Consider the following 19,234-nt stretch of genomic DNA (forward strand, 5'->3'; position numbering starts at 1 on the left):
GCACTATATAAAAATAAATATTATTATTACTATAATAGTACATATAAATAACATATGGTACTTAGTTGACACTATTTTGATTAATAGAGCGTAAAAGCCATCGGACCTCGCCAAGGTGTACCCGAACAGGATGGAACCTAACTCTTGTAGTTCAATTAGCTATAATAGCAGACCTCAAAAGGTTGGGGTCAGAGCAGGACCCAGACCTGTTTTGTCCGTTAAATGGTCACAGTGTGAATATGCATCTACATATGACACTTATACCAACATGTTTTCTGGCTCATTTCTTAGGCTAATGTGTTTAGGGAAACCGAATGTCAGCTGAACTCAACGATATCAATGAGGTCGGCCGACAGTCTAATGTCTATGGATGCTTCTCTCGTTTTCGAACTTCCAATCCTTTTGTTCTTGATAAGATGAGCAAGTCTGCCAGCGGCTCTCTCCTAGAGAGCGTCAGCGCTGCTGTGAATGGATGAGTTGGGCTGAACTATCATCTATCTGTTGCGCATAGGGGGGCTTTAAAAGAGAGAAGTGGTAGTATGAACAAACATGGGCTCCTCAGTGACTTTACTATGGGTCACTTATCTTCTACACCACACCTTTTTTGTTCAATCTTATTGGGAACATGGCGCACCATGTGGTATACACACGTGCACGAAAAATATGGTACATTTTACCAATACTAGAAAAGTGATGTTAAACTATACCAATAACTTAATGATGAATTGCGGCTCTGTGATGGGATGTTCTTCACCTCCTGTCTACACCGCTGTGTGTAGTGATTGTTATCATAGCTCATTTTTGTATGACAGCACCTTTATGATCAATGACGGTAAGGACAGAAAGGCTCACATCTATTGTCGGTTACTAATTGACCACATACCTCCTGAGAAGGTTTGGATTTCCGAGAAGGGTGTTTGGATTTATATCATCATCCATATTTCTTCCGCTTGATGTATGAGTGTCATCTCTTTACTCACTTATTAATTATATTTTATGATATGTTGACTTGTCTAGCCGCCAGTAGCCAGGTTTCCTTGTGGAGCAGGCATTGTTGTGTTATAGGTAGACAGACTACATTTTACTGTAACTTACTGCTACTTTTTTTTTATCCCACATAGCAAAAACCTAAATTAATGACCAATCACTTTTACTAAAAAAGCATAGATTCCACATTATAAAGCACATTCTTCTTGTAAATTTGATTGGGGTGCGTCGGGAAAAATATTGCAATATCATGTTGTAATTTAATGAAGTATCTACTGAACCATAAAGACAAAAGGGTATAAAAAATGACATGCAGAGGATGCAAAAATATGATATTAATTTACAGTATTAGTTATTATTTCTTAGAATTCATAGGAATTTTTAATGGTCACGATGGAACTTTAAAGGGAGCCTTCATCCAATAAACAATATACCTGCAATTAAATGATTGTTAAAGGGTAATTTATAGTCCTATTTGTTCCAGTGCCCAAATTTCCTGTACCTGCTCTGGTCCCAAGTCCCTGCCATTGCTTTTCCAATTTTGTGCTCCATATAGGACAATGTTCCCTATGTTGTCATGTGACCGGAGCAGTGAATTAGGGGGAAGTGGCTGAGTGCCAACTCCTTTCCTCAATGGCGAAGAGGAGGACCAGCACCCAGATGGCTTGATACTATCATAACGTTGAAAAAGACCCTAGCGGACCTATATAGACTTGCAAAAGATCTATCTTCCTACAGATCATCATCCATCAAGTTGCCATGGCTCTAAATAAATAATAAAAATAAAAAAATCAATATACAAATTAGATTCTATTGGTGCCTGAATCTGTCAATTTGTCCCAACTCCCCCACAATATTTGTTAGACTGGCATGTTAGATTTTAGAATGTGTACTCTTTTTGTTTACACAGGATATAAGCCATCGTTTAAGGTGTGGATGGTGGATTATTCTTTTCAATTTACTAGGGACACATGCATGTTTGGCTGAGTGTACGTTCAAGTGCTTTTCACAAAATTAGAATATCATCAAAAAGTTAATTTGAGTAATTCAAAACAAAAAGTAAGGCTCATATATTATATATAGAGTCATTACAAAGAGAGTGATCCATGTTTATTTCTGTTATTGTTGATGATTATGGCTTACAGCCAACGAAAATGCAAAAGTCATTATCTCTGTAAATTAGAATACTTTATAACACCAGCTTGAAAAAATAATTTTAAAATCTGAAATGTTGGCCTACTGAAATGTATGTTCAGTAAATGCAGTCAATACTTAGTCGGGGCTCCTTTTGTATCAATTACTGCATCAATGCGGCGTGGCATGGGGGTGATCAGCCTGTGGCACTGCTGAGGTGTTATGGAAGCCCAGGTTGCTTTGATAGCAGCCTTCAGCTCGTCTGCATTATTGGGTCTGGTGTCACTCATCTTCCTCTTGACAATACCCCATAGATTCTCTATGGGGTTAAGGTCAGGCAAGTTTGCTGGCCAATCAAGCACAGTGATACTATTGTTTGTAATCCAGGTATTAGTACTTTTGGCAGTGTGGACAGGTGCCAAGTCCTGCTGGAGAATGAAATTTCCATCTCCAAAAAGCTTGTCGACAGAGGGAAGCATGAAGTGCTCTAAAATTTCATTGTAAACGGCTGCGCTGACTTTAGTCTTGATAAAACACAGTGGACCTACACCAGCAGATGACATGGCTCTCCAAACCATCCCTGATGGAAACTTCACACTATATCGCAAGCAGCTTGGATTGTGTGACTCTCCACTCTTCCTCAAGACTCTGGGACCTTGATTTCCAAATAAAATAAAAAATTACTATCATTTATTATTATTATTATTATTTATTGTTATATCGCCATTTATTCCATGGCGCTTTACATGTGAGGAGGGGTATACATAATAAAAACAAGTACAATAATCTTAAACAATACAAGTCATAACTGGTACAGGAGGAGTGAGGATCCTGCCCGCGAAGGCTCACAATCTACAAGGGATGGGTGAGGATACAGTAGGTGAGGTTAAAGCTGGTCATGCAGCGGTTTGGTCGATCGGTGGTTACTGCAGGTTGTAGGGTTGTCGGAAGAGGTGGGTCTTCAGGTTCTTTTTGAAGGTTTCGATGGTAGGCAGGAGTCTGATGTGTTGTGGTAGAGGGTTCCAGAGTAGGGGTGATAAGCGATAGAAATCTTGTATACGGTTGTGGGAAGAGGAGATAAGAGGGGAGTAGAGAAGGAGAACTTGTGAGGATCGGAGGTTGTGTGTATGTAAGTACCGGGAGACGAGGTCACAGATGTATGGAGGAGACAGATTGTGGATGGCTTTGTACGTCTTGGTTAGGGTTTTGTAGTGGAGTTTCTGGACGATGGGGAGCCATTGAAGGGATTGACAGAGGGGAGAGGCCGGGGAATAGCTGGGGGACAGGTGGATTAGTCGAGCAGCAGAGTTTAGAATAGATTGGAGGGGTGCGAGTGTGTTTGAGGAGAGGCCACAGAGCAGGAGCTTGCAGTAGTCAAGGCGAGAGATGATGAGGGCATGGACTAGGGTTTTTGCAGATTCTTGGTTGAGGAATGAACGGATTCGTTAAATATTTTTGAGTTGAAGTCGGCAGGAAGTGGAAAGGGCTTGGATATGTGGTTTGAAGGAGAGGTCAGCATCAAGGATTACCCCGAGGCAGCAAGCTTGTGGGACAGGGGAGAGTGGGCAGCCATTTACTGTAATGGATAGGTTCGTTGGGGGGGGGGGGGTCGCGTGAGATGGGGGAAAGATGATGAATTCTGTTTTGTCCATGTTAAGTGAAATCTAGCGGAGAAGAAGGATGAAATAGCGGACAGACATTGAGGGATTCTGGTTAGTAGGGAGGTGATATCTGGTCCAGAGATGTAGATCTGTGTGTCTTCAGCATAGAGGTGATACTGAAAGCCATGAGATTCTATGAGCTGTCCCAGGCCAAAGGTGTAAATGGAGAAGAGCAGGGGCCCAAGGACTGAGCCTTGTGGGACTCTGACAGATAGGGGGCGAGGTGAGGAGGTGGTGTGTGAGTGGGAGACGCTGAATGTCCAGTCTGTTAGGTATGATGAGATCCAGGATAGGGCCAAGTCTGTCATGCCAAGGGATGAGAGGGTCTGTAATAATAGGGAATGGCCCACTGTGTCAAAGGCAGCCGACAGGTCCAGGAGGAGGAGGACAGAGTAGTGTCGCTTGATGTTGGTGGTTAAGAGGTCATTGGTGACCTTAGTTAGGGCAGTTTCAGTGGAATGGTGTGACCGGAAGCCAGATTGTCATCTGAAAACAACACCTTGGACCATTGAGCAACAGTCCAGTTCTTTTTCTCCTTGGCCCAGGTAAGACGCATCTGGCATTGTCTATTGGTCATGAGTGGCTTGACACAAGGAATGCGACACTTGTGGCCCATGTCCTGGATACATCTGTGTGTGGTGGCTCTGGAAGCAATGACTCCAGCAGCAGTCCACTCCTTGTGAATCTCCCACTAATTTTTGAATCGCCTTTTCTTAACAATCCTTTCAAGGCTGCAGTTATCCCGGTTGCTTGTGCACCTTTTTCTACCATACTTTTTCCTTTCACTCAACTTTCCATTAATATGCTTGGATATAGCCCTCTGTGAACAGCCAGCTTCTTCAGCAATGACCTTTTGTGGCCTACCTTCCTTGTGGAGTGTGTCAATGACTGCCTTTTGGACATCTGTCAACTCAGCAGTCTTCCCCGTGATTGTGGAGCCTACTGAAACAGGCTAAAGCTTTAGTTACACTAAACGACTTACCAACGATCACGACCAGCGATACGACCTGGCCGTGATCGTTGGTAAGTCGTTGTGTGGTCGCTGGGAGCTGTCACACAGACAACTCTCTCCAGCGACCAACGATCAGGGGAAAGACTTCGGCATCGTTGAAACTGTCTTCAACGATGCCGAAGTCCCCCTGCAGCACCCAGGTAACCCAATATTTACCCTGGTTACCATTGTAAAAGTAAAAAAAAAAAAAAACACTACATACTCACATTCTGATGTCTGTCACGTCCCCCGCCGGCGTCCACAGGGTTAAAACTGCTTTCGGCAAGAGCGCTGCTATTGCACGCGCTGCTGCCGAGAGCTTCCCTGCACTGACTGTGTCAGCGCCGGCAGTAACAGCGGTGACGTCACCGCTGTGCTCTGCTTTACGGCCGGCGCTGACACATTAGCAGCGCTCCTGCCGAAAGCAGTTTTAACCCTGTGGACGTCGGGGGACGTGACAGACATCAGAATGTGAGTATGTACTGTTTTTTTTTTTTTTTTACTTTTACAATGGTAACCAGGGTAAATATCGGGTTACTAAGCGTGGCCCTGCGCTTAGTAACCCGATATTTACCCTGGTTACAAGTGAACACATCGCTGGATCGGCGTCACACATGCTGAACCAGCGATGACAGCGGGTGATCAGCAACCAAAAAATGGTCCTGATCATTCCCCAACGACCAACGATCTCCCAGCAGGGGCCTGATCGTTGGTCGCTGTCACACATAACGAGATCGTTAGCGGCATCGTTGCTACGTCACCAAAAGCATGACGTTGCAACGATATCGTTAACGATATCGTTATGTGTGACTCCAGCTTCAGGAACCTTTTAAAACACTTAGGAAGCCTTTGCAGGTGTTTTTGTTAATTATTCTAATTTACTGAGATAATGACTTTTGGGTTTTAATTGACTGTAAGCCATAATCATTAACAGAAATAAACACTTGAAATGGATCACTCTTGTTTATAATGACTCTATATAACGAGTTTCACTTTTTTGTTTTGAAGAACTGAAATTACTGTATTTTTCAGACTATAAGACACACCGGACCGTAACGTGTAATATGAAAATAAGGCGCACAACTATAGTAAATAGAGTAAAGGGGAGGTGCAAAAAAACCGGTAGTAACAATATTGACAAAAAAAAGAAAGCACTACTGTATAGACCTGCACACTACACCACACAAGTATAAGAAAAAATATATCAAATTTTATTTGGTACACCGTGACAGAAATATAAAACATAAGTAAAATTACATAGGCACCCCACTCATGGACCCCCCAACATATGTAATATAAAGTCAATAGGATGCCAACGGAGATATATAAATTACATAGATATACAATAAATCATCATAATGTACAAAACAATATATATGTAAAAAATCCAAATGCACCTAAGACAATAACAAGATGTAATAATAGAGTGAGAACCCCTAGATAACCCTAAGTGTATACAAAGCAGGTATTATCCTGCAACCAAGAAATACCAACCTAAAAATACCCCACTTGTCAACATAAGTCAAATAAAGTAATAGCCTTCACATATAAAATATATGGGTGGCCAAAAGGCCACAACCTGTGTAAAGTAAATAAGGCTATTTTTATGTTGGTATTTCTTGGTTGCAGGATAATACATGCTTTGTATATACTTAGGGTTATCTAGGGGTTCTCACCCTATTACTTTCTTCTTTTTTTTTTTTTTTTTTTGTCAACACCGGACCGCAAGACGCACCCCAAATTTTCAAAAGGAAAATAGGGGGGAAAAAGTGGCAAATGGGGGTCCGTCTTACAGTCAGAATTCAGCTTACCGGGGAAATTAGCACAGGTGCGGTCACAGGGGTTGTTCGGTTGTCCATGCTGGTGCTGTGACCTCCGGGAAAACCCAGGCTGGGGCGGCAGCGGCGCTCTGTGCTGCGGCGGCAGTGCTCCGCCGACTTTTTGTCAATGCCGGGTGGCTCCCGCAGCTCCATTGCTGCGATGCGATGGCTGCCGCTGCACAGAGCACCCCCCGCCGCTGCACAGAGCACCCCCGCCGCTGCAGCATTTGTAAGTATATTCTGACTGTTAGACGCACCCCCATTTTCCCCAAAAAGTTTTTTAGTGTGAAAAATACGATAACTTTTTGATGATATTCTAATTTTGTGAGAAGCACCGGTATATGGAGGGTAATGAAAAATTGCTGTGGTTAAAATGGTCATTCTTCAGTACACCGATCAAAAGTGTATGGCACTGTCGAGGGGTTCAAGAGAGGCCTGGATGTCTTCCTGGAGCAGAACAATATTGTATCATACAATTATTAGGTTCTGTAGAAGGACGTAGATCTGGGTATTTATTATGATGGAATATAGGCTGAACTGGATGGACAAATGTCTTTTTTCGGCCTTACTAACTATGTTACTATGTTACTATGTAATATCTATGGTTGGTGACTTTTCTTTCCATCTTAGGTGGTTTTTGCATCCTTAGCTTTTCTTAGGCTGGATATAGATGTAGTAATAATTGTGTCTGTATTATACAATAATATTCACGTATGGCCGATCATGTTTTATGGTGACAACTGGGTCTGTCAAAGATACTGTCTGTTACTGGCACTCTATTTTGGCTTATATATGTATCCCAATCTGCGGACCAAGCCTTTATTGATGTCTTTCTTATTAGGCATGTAGACATGGGAGGTTGAGATTAGACCATCCCTTTAATAAGATTGATTAGACTGACCACACATTGTCCACTTACCCCTTAAAGCACACATTAAAGTAGCCATGTTTTTTGCTGCCTGTTTTCTTCCTGTATACTTCAAACATTTGGATTTGCTGAAATAGCATCTGGTCTTAATCTCATTAGGATGTTTTTAACTGTAATGAGTGCGGATTAGCACTCTTTACTCATTTAGATTTCTGTCTGATATTTTAATTAAAAAAAACTTCTCAGGTTAAATAATGGAACAATTAAACATTTGGCTGAAGATGAAATGCTTTGACAGCTCAGATGTACAAATATCGATACTATGGTAACAAATGCTGCAGAGTACAATAAAGAAAGCTGTTCAATAAGAAAATAATTTCTTAGAATATTTCCTTCTGAAACTGATATAAAGGCTTAGTGGGGAAAAAAGAGAGCCTATTTCTTAGAGGATCTGTATACCAGATGGAAAATGGCCATCTTTTACTATTTTATTCCCACAGTTCTCCTGAATATTTAACTTTTTTAGAGTATTATTTTTTTTTTTAATCTGCGATATGGTTCCAGAGATTTGGACCTTTATAAAAGGCAGCGCTAAATAATGTCTTTACCAAAGGGGCATGGCTCACAGGGTAATAATACAGAGCAGCTTAGAGATGCCCCCAACGAATCCTGTAAGTAATGCCCCCTTGGTAAAGATCATAAAAATGGTCACTAAGTAAATAGGCCCATATCATCTTGGAATCATTGTGGATTTAAAAAAAAAAAAAACTGGAGCAGGAGGCCCCATACACATTAGATGGTTGGCTGCTCAGGCTGTATTGTTGGGTTTGGTTGACATTTATCTAATGTGTATGATGGGCCTTTAGAGAGAACCATCTGGTTAGCCAATCAAACTCTATTGAACAGAATCTGACAATGGTCTGTAGTATGTATGTCTATAATCCGCTTTGGAAGCACCACTGACTGTAAAGGCCCCAACACTAGGGTTGAGCGACCTTAACTTTTTTAGGGTCGAGTCGGGTTTCGCGAAACCCGACTATCTCAAAAGTCGAGTCGAGTGAAATTGGCCGATTATGGCGAAAAGTCGAGGATCGACCGAAACACAAAACCCAATGCAAAGTCAATGGGAATATTTTTTTTTCTCTCTCTCTCTCTCTCTCTCTCTCTCCCCCTGAACTGAAAAGCTTGGTGTTACACATTGCAAATCACTACAGCGCACAAGCGACAACCTGGCGATAGGCGTCCACGCCCCTAAGACCTATGTCATCACTCTGCCCATGCTCCTTCATTGGCTGAAAAAAATGGCGCCAAGCGCTTCATACGAAATGCGACTTTGGCGCGAAAGTCGCGTACCGCATGGCCGACCCCACACAGGGATCGGGTTGGGTTTCATGAAACCCGACTTTGCCAAAAGTCGGCGACTTTTGAAAATGAACGATCCGTTGGTTTAGCAACATAATTAAGTATTTTAATTTTCCACTAAGGGTAAATGGGAAAATTGAGTAATAGTTTTAATTTGGACATTGACTTTGACCATGTTTGTTGAGGCTCTAGTAAGAAAAGATTGAGAAGCCCTGCTTTAGACTATGCATACATTATAATTAAAGTTTTATGTGCCCATCGATTAAATGGCATGAGACAAATGCAGAGTAAAAAAATCTATTACTATAGACTTTAAGGTTTCAAGGTCATCCTGTAAGGTCAATTAATACAGCTCATGATGGCTACTAGACATCTAAAGGCCCCTTCACATTAAGCGACGCTGCAGCGATACCGACAACGATCCGGATCGCTGCAGCGTCGCTGTTTGGTCGCTGGAGAGCTGTCACACAGACCGCTCTCCAGCGACCAACGATGCCGGTAACCAGGGTAAACATCGGGTAACTAAGCGCAGGGCCGCGCTTAGTAACCCGATGTTTACCCTGGTTACCATTCTAAAAGTAAAAAAAAACAAACAGTACATACTTACCTACAGCCGTCTGTCCTCCAGCGCTGTGCTTCTCTGCACTCCTCCTGTACTGTCTGTGTGAGCACAGCGGCCGGAAAGCAGAGCGGTGACGTCACCGCTCTGCTTTCCGGCTGACTGACGCTCACAGCCAGTACAGGAGGAGTGCAGAGCACAGCGCTGGAGGACAGACTGCTGTAGGTAAGTATGTACTGTTTGTTTTTTTTTTACTTTTAGAATGGTAACCAGGGTAAACATCGGGTTACTAAGCGCGGCCCTGCGCTTAGATACCCGATGTTTACCCTGGTTACCAGTGAAGACATCGCTGGATCGGTGTCACACACGCCGATCCAGCGATGTCAGCAGGAGTCCAGCGACGAAATAAAGTTCTGGACTTTCTTCAGCGACCAACGATCTCCCAGCAGGGGCCTGATCGTTGGTCGCTGTCACACATAACGATTTTATTAACGATATCGTTGCTACGTCACAAAAAGCAACGATATCGTTAACAATATCGTTATGTGTGAAGGTACCTTAAAGCTCCAGACTTAAGAAGGCCATTAAGATTAGATAAATGTAGGTTGATGGTTTAACAACCGCTGAATGATCGCCTGCTGAGCCATCGTTTCTCTAAGGGTACCGTCACACTATAACATTTCGATCGCTACGACAGTACGATTCGTGACGTTCCAGCGATATCGTTACGATATCGCTGTGTCTGACACGCAGCAGCGATCAGGGATCCTGCTGAGAATCGTACGTCGTAGCAGATCGTATGGAACTTTCTTTCATCGCTGGATCTCCCGCTGTCATCGCTAGATCGGTGTGTGTGACACCGATCTAGCGATCTAGCGATGCGATCCAGCGATGCGTTCGCTTGTAACCAGGGTAAACATCGGGTAACTAAGCGCAGGACCGCGCTTAGTTACCCGATGTTTACCCTGGTTACAAGCGTTAAACTAAAAAAAAAAAAAACAGCACATACTTACATTCTGGTGTCCGTCAGGTCCCTTGCCGTCTCTGCTTCCCGCACTGTGACTGCCGGCCGTAAAGTGAAAGCAGAGCACAGCGGCTGTGCTTTCACTTTCACTTTACGGCCGGCAGTCACTGAGTGCGGGAAGCAGACTGCAAGGGACCTGACGGACACCAGAATGTAAGTATGTGCTGTTTGTTTTTTTTTAGTTTAACGCTTGTAACCAGGGTAAACATCGGGTAACTAAGCGCGGTCCTGCGCTTAGTTACCCGATGTTTACCCTGGTTACCCAGGGACCTCGGCATCGTTGGTCGCTGGAGAGCTGTCTGTGTGACAGCTCCCCAGCGACCACACTACGATTTACCTACGATCACGGCCAGGTCATATCGCTGGTCGTGATCATAGGTAAATCGTATAGTGTGACGGTACCCTAACACTGTCACACATTTTAGTCCATGAAAGTTTTTACAATTGGTGAAACTTTCTCCATAGGTGTTCAACACCACCACACAATGGACAAAATATCTTGTCCCTGGTTGATGGTATAAGAGACCCAATTATCAGTTGTTCAGTGAAGTTGGCCACGTTGAATTTTACATGCTGGATGGTTAATCATAAGTTGACTGAATTGATTGTTCAATTAATGTCATCTGATGTCCATTTGTTATGGTTGAAATCATCCATTTTGCATTAGCTTTATGTCTATAGGTGTTTGTCTAAAAACTTTTAAAATTCTCTAGGTTGCTCAGCTGGAATTATTTATCGGTGGGTCTGCTGACGGTCTTGTGTATGCAGTTGGAATTTCAGCAACCGATCCTTTTGTTTGGTGGGTAGAAGTTGCTGGCAGAAGCTCTCTTGGGCCCCTTCATAGGTCCGTGTAATGCCGGTACTGGTGCCATCTGATTTTTTTTTTTTTTTTTTTTTTTTCGCAGTATGGCTTAAGAAAAATCAATTAGAAAGCTTCTCCTATACTTTACATTGTTAAACACTTACAACTCATGGATGATTCACGGATGCCATCAGTGTGCTTGGACATGTTTTACACGGACCCATAGACTTATACTGGCCCTTGTCATCCGTGCTGCTGGTAAAAAACGGACATGTGTACAGCACCATAGATTATAATAGGTACATGTGGCATCCATGGAAAAAAACAAACAATTGAAGGCGGCATTGGAGAACACAGAAGTGCTTAATTGACCGGTGTTTCTTTGAGAGGGGGTTGAGGAGTTTCGGAGAGATAGTTGTCTAATGTGTATGGAGCATTTAGAGTCTCTGGTTCACATGTATCTTATACACTTTAATTTCCACTTTACCTGTCTATTTAATTCCTCCCATTTGGATTTCCTTTTAATTTTATCATGTGCAATTGTTAGGTCTACGCATTGTAGCTAGATCTGCGAAGAAATTGTATCGGTATGCTTCCCTCGCATCTCAAAGGAATAGCCCAGCTTCATTTACATAACTTATGAGGTGATGATTTCCTTTTCAATCCCCAGGGACTTTTTCTTATCATTCCAGAAGATCAATAGTATTATGGAAGAATTCTTGTGATTCATTTATTGTCATCTCACATTTAAGGCCTCTTTCACACTTCCGTTTTTAGCCATACGTCGCAATCCGTCGTTTTGGTAAAAAAAAAAGGATCCTGCAAATGTGCCCGCAGGATGTGTTTTTTTGCCATTCACTTTCATTGACGACGGATTGCGACGAATGGGCACACGTCGCATCCGTCGTGCAACGGATGCGTCGTGATTTTGCAGCCCGTTGTGACGAAAAAACGTTCAATGTAACATTTTTTCGTCTGTCAAAACAGCCATTTCCGACCGCACATGTTCGGCCGGTACTCTGCCCCCTCCTCCCCGGAACTCATAATGGGCAGCAGATGCGTCTGAAAACTGCATCTGCTGCCCACGTGCACTATTTGCACAACGTCCGTCGGGCCGACTGTTTGCGACGGCCCCGTACCGATGGAAATGTGAAAGAGGCCTAAATGAGAAGGTCTAGCTGCTTGAAATGTGAAGGAATCGAGGAAATATGTGTGTATAGTGGAAAGCTAGGAGACAAAGAGCTGTCATGTTACATAGTTACAGGTAGCCTTATATAGGATGTAAAAAGACTTGGTCTGTTAAGTTCAACCTTTCTCCACCAGTTTTGCATTCTCTATGCTTACAATATTTATAACCCACAATGCCATTTGCTGTGCTCACCACCCAGCCCTCTTTTGCTGATCTGCCTATTCTAGTGGTCGGCATTCCACAATCTGACTACCCTAACTGTAAAGAACCATTTCCATTTATCTGCTAGAAACGCCTTGTTTCCACACATAATGAATGCCCCTTGATCATTTTTAATGTCTTTGGAAGCAAGTCCTTTTATATTGGCTGCATGTTTTTATTCATACATACAGTACAGACCAAAAGTTTGGACACTCCTCATTTAAAGATTTTTTTCTGTATTTTCTTGACTATGAAAATTGTACATTCACCCTGAAGGCATCAAAACTATGAATTAACACATGTGGAATTATATACTTAAAAAAGTGTGAAACAACTGAAATTATGTCTTATATTCTAGGTTCTTCAAAGTAGCCACATTTTGCTTTGATGACTGCTTTTCACATTCTTGGCATTCTCTTGATGAGCTTCAAGAGGTAGTCACCGGGAATGGTCTTCCAACAATCTTGAAGGAGTTCCCAGAGATGCTTAGCACTTGTTGGCCCTTTTGCCTTCACTCTGCGGTCCAGCTCACCCCAAACCATCTCGATTGGGTTCAGGTCTGGTGACTGTGGAGGCCAGGTCATCTGGCCTAGCACCCCACCACTCTCCTTCTTGGTCAAATAGCCCTTACACAGCCTGGAGGTGTGTTTGGGGTCATTGTCCTGTTGAAAAATAAATGATGGTCCAACTAAACGCAAACCGGATGGAATAGCATGCTGCTGCAAGATGCTGTGGTAGCCATGCTGGTTCAGTATGTCTTCAATTTTGAATAAATCCCCAAGTGTCATCAGCAAAGCACCCTCACACCTCCTCCTCCATGCTTCACAGTGGGAACCAGGCATGTAGAGTCCATCCGTTCACCTTTTCTGCATCGCACAAAGACACGGTGGTTGGAACCAAAGATCTCAAATTTGATCTCCTCAGACCAAAGCACAGATTTCCACTGGTCTAATGTCCATTCCTTGTGTTCTTTAGCCCAAACAAGTCTCTTCTGCTTGTTGCCTGTCCTTGGCAGTGGTTTCCTAGCAGCTATTTTACCATGAAGCCCTGCTGCACAAAGTCTCCTCTTAACAGTTGTTGTAGAGATGTGTCTGCTGCTAGAACTCTGTGTGGCATTGACCTGGTCTCTAATCTGAGCTGCTGTCAACCTGCGATTTCTGAGGCTGGTAACTCAGATGAACTTATCCTCAGAAGCAGAGGTGACTCTTGGTCTTCCTTTCCTGGGGCGGTCCTCATGTGAGCCAGTTTCTTTGTAGCGCTTGATGGTTTTTGCCACTGCACGTGGGGACACTTTCAAAGTTTGCCCAATTTTTTGGACTGACTGACCTTTATTTCTTAAAGTAATGATGGCAACTCGTTTTTCTTTACTTAGCTGCTTTTTTCTTGCCATAATACAAATTCTAACAGTCTATTCAGTAGGACTATCAGCTGTGTATCCACCAGACTTCTGCACAACACAACAGATGGTCCCAACCCCATTTATAAGGCAAGAAATCCCACTTATTATTCGTGACAGGGCACACCTGTGAAGTGAAAACCATTTCCGGTGACTACCTCTTGAAGCTTATTAAGAGAATGCCAAGAGTCTGCAAAGCAGTCATCAAAGCAAAAGGTGGCTACTTTGAAGAACTTAGAATATAAGACATAATTTCAGTTGTTTCACACTTTTTTAAGTATATAATTCCACATGTTAATTCATAGTTTTGATGCCTTCAGTGTGAATGTACAATTTTTATAGTCATGAAAATACAGAAAAATCTTTAAATGAGAAGGTGTGTCCAAACTTTTGATCTGTACTGTATAAATGAGATCTTCTCCTTATTTTTATGCTAACCAAGCCCATTTTTTCAACATTTCATCACTGGAGAGGCCTACTCTCACATAGTTGCTCACTTTGGAACTGGCTCTTAAAGGGGTTTTTCCACTACTAGGGTAACCCGTTTTTGAATGAAATATTTGGCCCCGATAAAATAAAAAAAAAATCATACTCTCCTCTCGTGCCGTCGCTGTTCCAGCGGTGTCTGCACTCGCGGTTCCGGGGTTCTAATGCGGTGTTGTGACACGTGGTGCCCGGCACCAATCAGCGCTGGTGTCACTGTCTCCGCCTTCGTACAGTTTGATTATGAAGAGTTCTCCATATCTATCCTTTTTAAAAAGTGGGTCTCTTATACTAGATGTGGCCTTACAAGTGATTTATTGTGGGGTAAAAATACATTGGGATGAGGGTTTTTACCCTAAAATCTTGTTTGTTTTTGCAGCTACGGGTGGATCTGTACCAATGATTATATGGTTTTAGAATTGTGACTCAAATAAATTCTATAACATAGGACGTCTGTTGAAGGAAACCGGAGACACATCACCTGAGAGCTTTCGGAAGATGCTATTGCGAAAACCGCGTTGGGGTTGGGGATGTATGGCTGTGTTTGCTTCCTGATGCATGGTACTAATTCTAACGCTCTCAGGCACTAATGACATTTGATATACTTTGATTTTGTTAACTTGTATTTGTGCCAGTTAATTGTGATAATCCCTCGTGTGCTAGTGCTGTAGTCTGTCCACAACAATTGCCTTTAAATTACGCTCCTTTTTTTTTTTGCTGGTTATGAGAACCATATCTTTTGATATATGGTATATAACTTTGGGCATTAGATTGCTGTTTGAGCTTTACATGATATTGCTTAGGAGGCCCAGCCTTTGACCAAACACATCCCCATTTTGGAGGTTTACTCCCACCCTGTTTTTTTAGTATCCCTAGTTTTTCTATGTACCTTATGTTTTTAATTATGTGTCAAAAAATCGTTACTTTTTAAAATATTATTGCTGAAATTTCTCAATACCCTAAGGCGGTAAATGATCATTAGTTAGGATAAGTGTGAGCAGTATGAATCTAGTGACAGGTTTTTTTTAACAGAGATCTTGGTCCTGAGACTTGTAGTTCCATGGTGGTTTTGCTGAACTATTTGGTAATTTAAAAATAACCTGTCAATTGTTATAAATATGTAATTTTTCTGATGTGCTGTATTTGGTGCTGTATTTGCTGCTGTTATTTTGAATCTGTGTTTTTTTTTTTTTCTGTGCCTCTCTGGTCTTGAAATATGACCCCCTGTTCCTTGTATGTAAATGTAGTCTTGTTAACGAAGTGGGTGTGGTCATCAATTTTTCTGTATGGACGTCTTCAGAAAGGCTAAGACACAAGAAATAATAATAATTTCTATTTACCGTATATAGAGCCAAGATATTATGCAGCGCTTTACAATTTAATGGGGACATGTACAGACAAGACCAGACGTTACAGAATAACACATAGTTAAATAATGATGTTTTCAGGAAAATAGCGACACTTACACCAGATTAAAAAAAAATACATTTTTATTGCAAAAGACCATCTTTAAATTGATCATGTCATCACTTATTTGTTTTAAATATTGGGTTAAGACGGTGTTGAGGCTTTGTATTGGATGCCGGTTATCATAGGTCATGGGAGCTACAGATATAGCCTAGATATCAAAGGCTTCTGGCACAACTCTGTGTAATATTTTGCTGGGTTATCTCTCATTTTGCATATGACAGCAAGAAAATATATCATTTTTACTTTTTAGGTATTTGTATTAATTGATGGATACCCAATGCTACTCTGTGCTAGAAAGGTTATGAAAAGAAAACAAAAATATAATTGCCAACACATTTGTAAAGTGGGCACTGGAGAATTATTCCATAACACAATTGCTACATTTGGGCCAACTTCACACGTCTGCAGTTTGGACTGTCTCAATGACCGGTACTAAACTCAACTACTTAATAGACATATGAGGCTGTTGACGTCAAGGCCCTCGCACAAAACGGAAGTGTGAAGCTGGCCTAAAGGTGCCATTGGAGGAGCACTACATAGCTAACAACAAAGACCTATTATTCTAGAACAGCCCCAAGCCTCTACTAACTACCATGTGCTAATTAATTATAATAGTGCTGTCTTATGTGATGAAGGGCTATTGTGCCACCTTGAAAACCAGGGCCCCTGCGACTGCTACTTCTGCACACCCTAGTTACACCCCTTTTTAAGCGTTAGATTAATTAATTACGCAAGTTATAGGGCCCCCATGCACATTAGACTAATGTCCACAGAACCCGCCAATATCAACATCCGGTGGTCTACTATGTATGGGGGCGGCGGACAACTGATAGTTGAGAGAGATGTTGATGAGGCATGTGCGATTTTTGACTGCCGATCAAATTGTTTTGCCTAAAATAATAGATTGGCTGACGTGTGATTCGGCTTTCTCTATCTATCGGCTAGTTGGCTGAGACGGCTGTTGGCCAAATGATGGTCCGGAGCATCGTTTGGCCGACAGCCGTGTGTGGATGGTCATAGTGTTTCGATATTCCATTCACATGATTGCAGTACAGAGTGCACATCTAACTATTTAAATGGTAACTGCACTTTGAGGATACTTTGCATAAATATGGGCAATTTCATTCACCACAGCTGTCTATTATTAGAATATAAAGCCAAGCCGCTGTAGAGAATCTTGATTCCCCACAACTGCCTTGCTGGTCCCTAAGGAGGCTGTGTATTACTTTAAGATGGCTATATCTTGCTGTTAGAAACTCAGTGCAGCCTAGCAGAAGTGTATGTAAGGGGACGCTGGTGGAGCATGGTCTTCTCTTCCAGGCCATCTATTTCCCCCACTCAATTTATAAAGCGTATAACAAATTTGGGAAAAGTAAAGATTGAAATAAAATACAATGGAACAAACCAAAAACAGCAATTAGAGGACAAGTACCTGAAAAACCAAATTGTACAATGAGTAAGAATTCCATCCTATGTGTCTGTACATGTATAGTATTTTCTTTGTGTGTTCAAAGCCTTATGTAATACTCTTTTCCCCTCGATTTCAGAATTATGTCCCGACTGTGTTTGAGAACTACACGGCCAGTTTCGAGATAGACAAACAGAGAATCGAGCTCAACATGTGGGACACGTCTGGTGAGTCTGTTCTGCTCTGTATCGGCAGGCTGTCTGGGAGTTACACAGCGTGGCAGGTGTGCTGATCTGGAGCTGGAAATAATGAGCATTTTAGAGGTTTCCTGGATTTCCAAGCAAAACTTTCCTCTCGTATTTTTTTTTTTTTAAAGGGCGACACGATCTGAAATAGAAGTTGCTTAGTTTAAAAGAACTACTACTCTTAAACTTGAATCTTAATGACACTTATATCTTCATCTTTAAATTAGAATAGAAAAATGTGGTCCCCTAAAAAGAAAACTAATAAACCTTATGAAATGCTTACACTTTGTAATGTACATCATGTTCTGCAGCTATGGGTAGACATACTAGGCTCTGAACATATTTGGTTTTTGAAGGATTGAACGGATGACTATCGGTTGTGCATAGGGCCTCCCAATCCTGCCCTCAAATAATGTGGGGGATAGAGGAAGCATGAAGTTTCAATCTAAACTCCTGATCCATTTACTCTTAGGAAAGTTAACCACTGGCAGAACTTTCTCCCCCCAATCCCCACTTAAAACACATGAATGTATGGCCTAGAAGACTGATCATGTGCATAGGTAGGTCAGGAGAGAGAGCTCTTGGTCAGATGCTTGTTAGACTGACATCTATGGGCATCTATAGGACCAACTGCTTTAACGGGTGGTCTAAGAAAGACACCCCCCCCCATTCCATATGCCCTATTAGGGTCTTTGGGTGTCACAGAATGGTGTTCCATAATTGAGTCTCCTGCTCTACAAGGCAGGAAGAAGAGAACTTTGGTGGACCCAAGCTGTCCTTAAAGTTGTTGTCTGGTGAAGATAAGTTATCCACAGGATAGATCTTGCAGATCAGTGGGGGTTTGAGCACTGTCACCTCCAATAATCGGCAGAAAGGGGAGCCTTTATACCTGTTAAATGGAGCGCCAGCCACTCCATTCATTCTCTTTTGAACTGCGCTTGGCTTCTTCCGCCAGCCTCATAGTGAATGAATGAAGCGCCATTTGAACATGCACACTGTCGTTCCATTCTAATGGGGGATTGAAGTGCCCTGTTCAGCCGATCACTGTGGGTCACAGCAGTTTGATTCACACTGATCTTAGTTTATAGATTGGTGGGGGTCTCAGTGGTCATATTGACACAACGGAGCACTTTTATACCCATTACAATTGAGCGACTGCCACTCTATTTATTCTCTTTTAAACAGCCGGGCACTGCTCTTGTTTTTTTTCTTAAGATCCCATAGACAATGAATAGAACAGTGGTTGAACATGTGCACTGCCGTTCCATTCTAACAGTGAGAAGTGTCCTTTTCTCCCTATCAGTACGGGTGCCAGTGATTTGATCCATACTGATCTAGAAGATTGTACCCAACCAGTGGGGTAGGTGATAAAATCGTCCTAGTAGATTACCCCTTTAAGCCATTGATTTACACAGAATACAGCTTTGTGTCATGTTTAACCCTCTATTACTCTTGTTAGACATTTTTTGGGCTCGGGTGTTACTTGCCAGTCGAAGATGCAGTACTTTGCATTCTTCCTGAGCACGGAGGGCAATGATTTATATCTCCCCAGAAATTTTACTTGTAAATAAGGACATATTTTAGCTGCTGCCTTTCTAACATTGGTTGAGTCTTAATCCACGTGAAGTGAGTAT

General features: G+C 42.2%; 1 protein-coding gene across 1 annotated transcript in view; it reads left to right on the top strand.

Moving 5' to 3' along the window:
- Positions 1 to 19,234, top strand: part of RND2 (Rho family GTPase 2) — a 218,510-nt gene that overhangs the window by 15,044 nt on the left and 184,232 nt on the right. Inside the window, exon 2 of the mRNA XM_069751884.1 lies at positions 17,495 to 17,582. Within this exon, the coding sequence (XP_069607985.1) occupies positions 17,495 to 17,582 (88 nt within the window). The remainder of the gene's footprint in view (positions 1 to 17,494; positions 17,583 to 19,234) is intronic.

Source organism: Ranitomeya imitator, chromosome 2 (assembly GCF_032444005.1).
Source record: "Ranitomeya imitator isolate aRanImi1 chromosome 2, aRanImi1.pri, whole genome shotgun sequence".
Classification (NCBI taxonomy): domain Eukaryota; kingdom Metazoa; phylum Chordata; class Amphibia; order Anura; family Dendrobatidae; genus Ranitomeya; species Ranitomeya imitator.